The 9710-nt window shown below is 41.9% G+C and overlaps 1 protein-coding gene across 1 annotated transcript; it reads right to left on the bottom strand.

The window, feature by feature from the left end:
- Positions 1-5364: 5364 nt before the first annotated feature.
- On the bottom strand, positions 5365-9710 carry LOC115745407 (delta(7)-sterol-C5(6)-desaturase-like). The gene is made up of 3 exons (XM_030680934.2): positions 9369-9710; positions 7817-8122; positions 5365-5922 (listed from the first exon to the last, which is right to left on the bottom strand). Exons 1-3 carry the CDS (start codon positions 9586-9588, stop codon positions 5627-5629), a joined length of 822 nt encoding a protein of 273 aa, XP_030536794.1. The 5' UTR covers positions 9589-9710; the 3' UTR covers positions 5365-5626.

The following is a 9710-nucleotide window of genomic DNA, read 5'->3' on the forward strand; positions in this document are numbered from 1 at the left end:
CTTGCCCATCTTTGTTCTTGTTTGCTCAAATGCACTCCTGTCTCAGAACCTTATCGGTTCGTGCAGATTTGTGCACAGCAACCACTTCGGGAGGTAAGTATCTCTTTATCTACTTTTGAAGCAGTGCCTGTCCGTGGAGATCCCACCGTGTCTTACTGAACCTTTTCGGTCGGAATTGAAGGGAACACATACTTGACCATTGGCAAATCTCAATGAGGATAGTGTATTTTATGCATCTGTTATACGGGTGATGGAGCAATCTCTTTTTAGTAAAATGATTCTGCATCCTCCACTTGTGCGTGGATTTTGAGATAGTTTCCAGGTTAATCGGCTTGTCCAGCCATGTCTCATTAGAGTCATGAGATTCTCTCTCCATTGAGAAAATACAGGGAGGATTTATCTGAATTGCAACTGTGTTGATAATTAAATAATTGCCCGGAGGTGATTGTCGTTTTTTTTTTTCCTCTTTGAAGTTGGATCTTATTTCTTATAAAAATTGTATTTTATTCATTTCATGTTGCATTCTTGCATTTTGCATTACTGGGGCATTTAGTAGAAGTCTCTAAATTTTGGTTAGATAGTTTGAAATTTAATCCCAGCAAGAAAAAGAGAAGGGAAAAGTAAATATTATGTTTCATTTAGCACATCACATGTGCATTTTTGCATATAGAGATTCTTTAGGTCATCTTTTAGGTTCTTTAATTGAGTGGAGTTGATATGGAGATTTGCTTATTGGAGCTTTACAATCAGGAGAGAATTTCTGGTCAATTTGGTCTTGGACAATTTTTGTGCTATTTCCGCTTTAAATTATGAAATTGCTGATCGGACCATGCTGACCAGTTTTCATCCAAGATTGAAGAACTTTAGGCAAGGATGCATCCATGTTATGGTGTGTCATAATTTGGTGTACTCGGATTATTCATGTATCTGACGGTGTCGCTCTATGTAGCATCATTACATGGGCATGGATATGTGCATAGAATTAAGATCAGCATCTACACATAGCGTTACGATTCTCATTTCGCGTTTAGCTCGGGTTTATGCACTCATACTAGTTGTCCACGCATCTGCACATGGGATCCTGTCTTGAGACGTCACGACGAGGCCTTGTATCAATTTTGCCCCATATGGCTTGAGCTAAATTTAGGTATGTTTGGTTTCTCTTGTTAGTTTAAAGATGCATTTATTATTATTTGATTTAAGTGTTTCGTTCGTTTCAAGTGTTTATGCACGTAGGCATAGTCATATTAATTTGCATGGTTAGGAATAAAATTGAAAAGATTACACGAACATGTTTTTCCTAAAAAAAAAAGTATTGGTAATGGACATTTGCTAAATTTAGCATAATCAAGTCCTCAAATTAAGATGGGCTCTCGCCCAGAGGACTATTGACAGTATCCTAGTAACACGTTCAATTTGGGATGGTCAGGACTTCTACGGATCTGTTTCTCCTTTCTAAGTTGATCATCTATTGACAATAAAGTGAAATGAGGCAACTATACTCGTCATATTGTGCTAGGTTAATCACATATCAGTATTATGAGAAAGAAACCTTTCTAGTTTTGGAATTTGGTAGATTCACTCTTCTAGTTATTAACATTTGTCGTCGCGATTCGCATCTGGACTAATTCATGTCGAACCAAGTCCTTTCCTATTCACTTGTATGCTGTCTGTCGACAACTCCTCGCAGTTTGTCGGATTGGAGGACCTTATTCTTCATCCTTGAAGTTTCATCATGAACTATATTTAGTTTGCAAATCTATTTGGCCCATAGAAAAGGAAAAAAAAGTTCGTCTTTCTAGCTGAAAAGGGCAGGCGGGGCTGCGGAGCACCGGTTTCTGTTGGAAGGAGGGAACTGTCTACCATTTGAACCAGCCCCTGCTTGAGAGTCAAGAAAGTGGGCATACTCGAAACAGCTAATTCCTTGTCCTTCGTAAGGTATTCTGGCCCAGGATGCTTCTTAGCCAGAGTACTTTTTGTCTAACATCGACCATTCTGGTTTTCAAGGCCAGTTAATTTTACAAGTACAGAGATTGACAATGGGGTCTACTGAAAAAAAACATCGACCCCGGGTGTTCTTTTCGACACAATTGGTTCTTCCGCCGCCACAAGAATGGTCGAACCAGTCTCCCTTGGTACCATTTTCCCCCATACTAAGCCCGACTTTGGCCTAGCCTTCAAAGGATTAACGTACTCTGACACTAGCCATTGTCCTTTTGGGGACCCTGTTGGGTTAAGAGTCAAGCAAACAAATTTGACTCCCTTTGATCAAGTTAATGAATCATGATTTGAGGACTGCGTTGAGCAGCAGTATAAGCATTCTTGACAAGTCCAAGTGGGCCACTTCTGCGGGGGAAGGTTTCCTTGGCCTCAATGTGAAGCTGCTCGTCCTTAGAGGGCGGTCAGAGCTTTCACTTTCATTGAAGACAGCACCCGGCTTCATCTTCACGACCCGGCTGGCGACTTCCTTCACCTTAATTGGTTGAAGAATCAACTCAAATAACCCGATTGCCAATAGACGACACTCAACAAGGCTATTTCTTTCCTAGTTAACCATCAAGTCTCTCTCTCAAAAGCCAGTCACTCCTCCAAGATTGAAGTCAACTGACAAATTCAGCAATGCTTTACCCTTCCATTCCCAATCTTCTCGTCACCGCCTTCTTCTTAACATTTCCTGCGTTTTCCGCTTCCAGAGATGAGCGGCATGTCGACCGCTGGGGCCAGTTCAGCTGCAGGAACATCCAGAACGCGAGCTATCCTTCCTGGGGAAGTCCTCTGCCCTTCTACTGCGGCCTACCGGAATTCAAGCTCCTTTGCGAGGACGAAGTCACAACCCTCAAAATCATGGCGCAGAACTATCGGGTCATCGAGATTGACCATGACAATCACATCTTGAAGCTCTCAAGATCAAACTTTTACAATAATATATGCCCCCCGAAGATCGTCAACACCACCATGAACTACCTCTTCATGTATACTAGCCACTTTGGTAACCTCACGCTGTTCTACAACTGCTCGTGCACGAACCCACGTATTGCCTCCAGCAAATTCAGTTGTTATGGAAACGATGCATAAAATGAGAGCAGCTACTACACAATTGGTTCTGTTCTGAGTGGTGGAGAATTCGGTTCTTGCCATGCCAGCGTGACTACTCAGGTTCTTCCGACGGCATCGGAAATCCTGGTGGAGAATGAGACATCCTCGCTTGGTGAAGTGACCAAAGAAGGTTTCAAGGGCCAGTGGGTCTTGGATCACACGGTGTGCATTGAATGCCGGAGCTCCGGCAGGCGATACGGACACAACACGAGTTTTTTTCCATCCCATGTGCTTCTGTCCCGATCGGCCTTATCTATTAAGATGTCCCTCCAGATCAGGTAACAGCTGCATTTCCTTTACGACAACGTCCCCCAAAGACGCAGTTCAGACATGGTTTTTTCTGAGATGCGAAATGACAAGGTCCTACAATTTTTATGGCTCAGGATCCAAGCAGAGCATGGAAGCTGAGGTTCTCATAGGTAATGCCTCCATTGAACTGATTTTTTTTTCTTGTGGTATTAAACTGAAATGATCTGTCTATGGCTTTCTGATTTACTTTTTCACTTAATACACGAAAGCTGAGCTTTTATAGCCTCATATTAAAAAATATTCGTGTTTTCTTCTTTTGGACACCGGCACTTATGGATTCTGCATTTTGAGATGCAATAATGCTTGGACACCTGATGGCTCTCCAGTGGCAGTGAAGATATTGTCCGAGTCTAAAGGCGACATGGAAGAATTTATCAACGAAGTAACCAGCATCAGCAAAACTTCGCACGTAAACAGCGTTACTCTACTCGGGTTCTGTTCCGAGGGGGTCGAAACGGGCTCTTGTTTACGAGTTCATGCCTAACGAATCATTAGAAAAATAGCAGAGGATCAGGCAACGGATGTTGATCAACTAGGGTGGCAGAAAATCTACCAAATTGCCATTGGTGTCGCCCATGGCCTGGAGTAGACATGACCAAAATTGAACCGGGACCCGGAACCGGCCCGTTGACCGGGCCCACGGTTCCGGGCCAGTTCCAACCCTGTTTTTTTTTTTTTTAAAAAAAAGGAGGAGGCCCAAGGAAAAAAGTGTTATTGGGCCTAGGAACCGGCGATTCCGAACCGGAACCGGAACCGGCAGTTCCAAACCCGGAACCGGAACCGGCTTTTCAAGGGCCGGTTCCGGTTCCACCATTTTTAGGAACTGGAACCGGCCAAGTCTAGCCTGGAGTACCTGCACAAGCGATGCAATTCGAGAATACTTAATATTGACATCAAGCATCCAAACATCCTTCTTGACCATGATTACTGCCCCAAGATCTCCAATTTTGGTCTTTCAAAGCTGAGCAACAGGAAAGAGAGCATTGTGTCTACGATGGGCGCCTGAGGAACCATGGGATACATCGCCCAAGAATTCTTCTCAAGAAATTTTCAAGTAGTTTCAGACAAGTCCAATGTCTACAGCTTTGGGATGATGATCCTAGAAATGGTGGGTGGAAGAAGAAACATCGAGGCTGGGCTTACAAACAGCAGCGAAGTTTATTTTCCGCACAGGGTGCACAGCCGAATGATGTTGGAGGAGGATCTGAAATTGCAATGTAATGCGAATGAAGCAGGAAAAGAAGTAGCAAAAAAGATGATCAAGGTAGGCCTGTGGGTTATCCAGACTTATCCGAGGAACCGGCCTTGGATGGATAGGGTGGTCAATATGTTAGAGAGAAGGCATGAAGCTCTCCAAGTGCCACCGAAACCCTTTCCAAATTCTCCTCCCGCACCGCACACCCATCCTGCAATATCTACTACTCATCATTTATCACAAGGCAGTACAAAACCTCCTTCACATTATTCACAAGACTAGGAAGGCAATTGATTGCTGACCACTGTTCAAAACTTCTGGTTGATATACATAAAGCAGCCGGTCTAGTCAGAAGATAGTCAGATTTTTAATTCTTTGGCAGATCCAGAACACATGTAAAAGGTTGGCACCTGATCAATGATTCACGTACTGGTGCGTGAGAAGACTGCAATTCCATCATACCACATAAAACTGCAGCTGCAGTTTCAGTCTGCACTCTCTTTGTGAATTCATTATGGAGAGAGTTTGACAGTTGAAGTAGTCCCATTTACACTGCGTACATTCACAGAGAAGCATTGCTTCTAAACCAGAATAGCCAACCCCACTTTATCATAAGAAACTCTGCTTTATTGATCATCCACATGACCGAAATTCGACCATTATACTCGATACGATTTAAGGCCCCTTCCGATACAGAGAAGCCAAAATACCTGAACATATAGGCAAGCCAGTATTGTTCACTAGAAGTTAAGCCACTCAGGATCTACTTTCTCTACATTTCTGTCATTCGCATTGACGATGGACATTGAGTCTGTCACCTATTTATGCTATTAAGAGCCAGATAATTTGCAGCATATATCTTCTCTTCTACTTAAAAGGTCTTTGCTAGTCCAGGACGCCAGATCATCTTAACAGGCAACATCATTTACATGCAAGTGCCACAATTAAGAAGCAATGCAAATGGAAATTCAAGTACCAAAGTCAAACAAGAATTTGGACAACAATTAGCACAAAGCCTTTCATAATTCACATCACCTTCTTGGATCCATCATCTATGGGGTCTTGGAGTGTTCCAAACATCCAGTCCATCCAGATGGTGTAGTGGCCATAATTATGGCGATATGTGGTATGGTGGATGGTGTGATAACCAGCACCCATTACAGGCCAAAGCTTACCATGGATGCAGTCGTGGATATTCGCTGTCCATATAGCCTCAAGAAATAGGAGAGCGATGTGCGTTGTAAAATGGGTCGGCACAAGGAATAGTGCCACAACATGTGGCACTGCCTGCAGTATCCCGTCTAGAGGATGAAATGCCAAGCCTAAAATAAAGAAACAACTTATGATTAGTCTTGTACTTTATGCATACATGAAAATATGAACAAAAGAGACGAAAAGGAGAGGGATTGTTTTGTTGGCAGGGTGAGGGCATGGAGAAAAACATAGCATAAGCATCATTCTAGGTGAGACAAGGAACAAGAAAAATGCAGTACATGAAGAAATGGGAAGAGAAGGCGAACATTAGCAGTAACTAGTAACACATTTAATTGCCACTAACAGATGGGTAAACAATATTGGCGAAAGATAACACAAAACGGCTCCGACAAATAATCCATCAATGCAACCATTTTTTCAGATTGCCAATGAGATCTTCTCCATGATCTGCAGATGCCTTCCCGTGCATAACTTGATACCTTCAGAAATATGGCTGCTAAGTAGGAATTATGCTGGGAAGAGTAATTGCATGGGTGTATCAAGAATTTCTTTCCCAAGGGAACTGCATCTTGAGTACAAAAAACCCAAGGAAACTCGGTCCTAGGATGAATTGCACTCCAATTTGAAAAATCGCAGATATGACCAATATACAGTGCTTCGTAATTTTTTAAACTGACATTGGGAATGTACATTACTGCACAAAGTGCTCACCAGACAAGTGCACTACACATCTTGCCAGGGCCAAGGTGGCTCAGAGACCATGTTATCACGGACCTATTGTCCCTCCTACAGATATGTAATTTTGTATGCAGCTAGATTTTACGTGAAATTCACTATACTTCATACATAATGCCACTTCTAAAATGTCATCCAACTTTGTTTCAGCAAACTAAAGGCGTAGATAGGAGGTTGATGGCCTAACTTCTGTTTCTACCTTCTAATTGTGATCTAACTTATTTCAGCATCAAAAACCAACTTGTGAAAGTCAAAATAGAAGTTAAAAGAAACACCATGGCCAGCAGCTTGGGCTGGGGTTGTCTTTCAAGTAAACATGAAAACGAAAGTATTTGAATTATGATTCCGAAGTCCAATACCATAACATATAGTCCACTCTTTGTTAGTTTTTTTTCAAATGCAGTCAGATGGAAACACATGCAGATCATAACTAATGCAAATGTCAAACCGAAATAAACCAGAAAACTACACCTAAAACTCAAGAGGCATCGCAATCAACTTGACCCAAGATTCGAAACATATGCAGATCTAGTTAATGCATATGTCAAACTGCAATAAAACCGGAAAACTACACCTAAAACTCAAGAGTCATCGCAAGCAACTAGACCCGCTCTCTCTCACAAGAAAGTAGGTCTTATGAGCTCAAAGCAGTACTTTTGTCTTGTCATATCATTACAAAATGCAGGGTCACAATATACATTTGATCAACTTATCACCCTATCCTTGCTTTCAAAGAGTTGTGCAGGGCAGGAGAAGTCTGCAACTTGTCCTTTAATATCAAGAACTATGGAAGGAGAAGGATTTAGTAACATTTATCTAGAAAGGTACTTCAATTAAATAAGAACGGCAAGAAGGGGTGGCATGCTGACACAAAAGAGGAGTGAATAGAATATACAATCTGACATACCCACGAAAGAAAAGGAGATCTTCAATAACATCTTCCAGGCATCTTGCTACCCAAACCTAATTATACTTGTTTTATAGGTCCAGTTACATTCTAGTATCTAATGATCCAAGGACACTGTATGCTAAGTTCTCAGATTGCATCAATCAATACAAACTAACAGAGCACGAGTACAATACCAAATACTGTTCCGATAAGGTGTGGCACTCAAACTAAGCAGCAGCAGAACATAATTGTAAAACTTGATTCTATTGATTGAACAAAATAAAAGTAAGCAAATGCACAGTCATTTGCATGATTGCACAAAAATAAAGTCAACCAACAAAGGGCATGTTACTGCACTTAGTCGACTGAGATCTCACCAGCAAAAGGAGAAAGCGTGTTCTGCTTATTGTAGATGTGATGTGTCGCGTGGAGATACTTGTAAAGAGGTTTAATGTCATGCAGCTCTCTGTGCATCCAATATATCCCAAACTCCACCAGTACAAGATAAATTGACATGTACACAATGTAAGCAAGCCAACCAACATCGCTTACTCTTGAATAGCATTTCGTCCATCCATTTTCAACCATATATTCAGAAAATGTAGGAAGAGCACAGTACCATGGCATTGCCTTCATAGCAACATAAATTTGCAAGAGCATTGCCTTCTTCGTAGGAATCTCATCTGCAGCAAGAGAAATTGACAGAACCAAAAAAAATTACACAACAGTCTTAGCACCCACAAATCATTACTGAGCTTTAATCGACAAGAATAACGTAGGCTAGCCCAACTAAAAGTGCATATACCATACTCTCACACTGAAAATAGTGTGTAAAGTTCTCTCTTCCAGAATACTATCAGCAAAGAAGCAGTCACATAGTACTTTAGCCCTAGAGAGAATGTTGATGACTGCCATTTGCTTCACAAAAAATAGTCGACAGGGAGCCAACTTGCAGACTTGCTTGATGATCAGCTGAACTGAATCACAGTCTTTAAAGCATGAAACAAGTCAAAGTGTCTTCTCAATGAATGAAAGATGCATTAATAAGCTGATTCATAACCTGTTAAATGCCACCCAGTTATGCTGAGCCTATGAATGGTTAAATGTCAAGATCCAGAGGGGACAAAATTACAGATTCTGATGCTTGCTGAATTAGCAGCACCCCCCATTTGAAATTGATGATGGAGATGCCCTAGAAGTTACTTGGATTGTTTATAGCAAAATACCAGGGAATTCCAAAAGGGAAAAATATGAAATATCTGCAGGACACATCTCACAGATCATGAAGTAAGGTAGAAACTGCATAGCACAACATCTAAAAACCAAACTAAGTACTTTGAAAGAAAAAAAAAATGCATCAAAGCACAGAATTTTTTAAACAATGGTCCAGCCATCTAAATATCTGGGGGGAAAAAAGAAAACCTTTACAGGTCACGGAAGCAAATGAAATATAAAATCTTTTAGAAAGCATAAAGCGGCTATTAACAGCACTTACAGCAGGTAAGATTCTAAGATATTCTGCAACAACCATCCATTTAACCTGGAACAAATTAAATGATTGAGCCATTTCGAAGGAAGCAAGTAACCAATCTAGGAGATGAAGTGAGATCGATGAAACTAATCGAAATCAAACCCACAATAGAAAAATAGAACAGTGTTTCTAGGAATCGTCCAATGGAAGGAAACACAAACAAATAATTTGAGTTATACTGCGTCATTCACACGCACAATAACACATCAACATCACATCTCTAGAGCAAATTCATTCCAGTAATGTAAGCACATCAACTTAACAACCACCCCCACCCTCTTTGTGTTAATGAATACCGAGTGTTAAAAGAACAGAAGCTCATCATGCCATGAGGAGAATCAGGAAAAAGAAAACTTTAGATAGAAACCCAGAGAGAGAGAAGAGAAAAGAGAAACGACCTGTAGGGACGTAGACATTGCGCTTGAGGTAATAAATGTAGAAGCACCACAAGAAGCCGGAGAGGAAGTAGACTAGGGTTCCGCCGATGTAGTTGCGGAGCCAGGTCTGGAGGAAGCGGGGCATCGGCTCCCACGCCGACGCCGGCAGGAGGCCGCCCAGGACAATGCGGTTGTACAGAGAGGTCTCCTCCGTGAAAAGCCCCAGGTAGCCGGCGTCCATCGCTCCGGCAAGGTTGATCGGGGGAACGTCGCCGGAGGATTCGAGCTGGAACGGGCGATGCAGATTTCGTGCAGGCTGTGAGTGGGAGGGAGTGGTGGACTTGAGACTGACGGCGGACGACG

This window comes from Rhodamnia argentea, chromosome 8 (assembly GCF_020921035.1).
Source record: "Rhodamnia argentea isolate NSW1041297 chromosome 8, ASM2092103v1, whole genome shotgun sequence".
Lineage (NCBI taxonomy): Eukaryota > Viridiplantae > Streptophyta > Magnoliopsida > Myrtales > Myrtaceae > Rhodamnia > Rhodamnia argentea.

Coding starts and splice junctions, on each gene's coding strand:
- LOC115745407 (XM_030680934.2), bottom strand. CDS start 9,588: ATGGACGCCGGCTACCTGGGGCTTTTCACGGAGGAGACCTCTCTGTAC. Junction 8,123..9,368: donor CAATGTCTACGTCCCTACAG/GTCGTTTCTCTT, acceptor CTCTTGCTGCAG/ATGAGATTCCTACGAAGAAG. Junction 5,923..7,816: donor CACGCTTTCTCCTTTTGCTG/GTGAGATCTCAG, acceptor TCTTTATTTTAG/GCTTGGCATTTCATCCTCTA.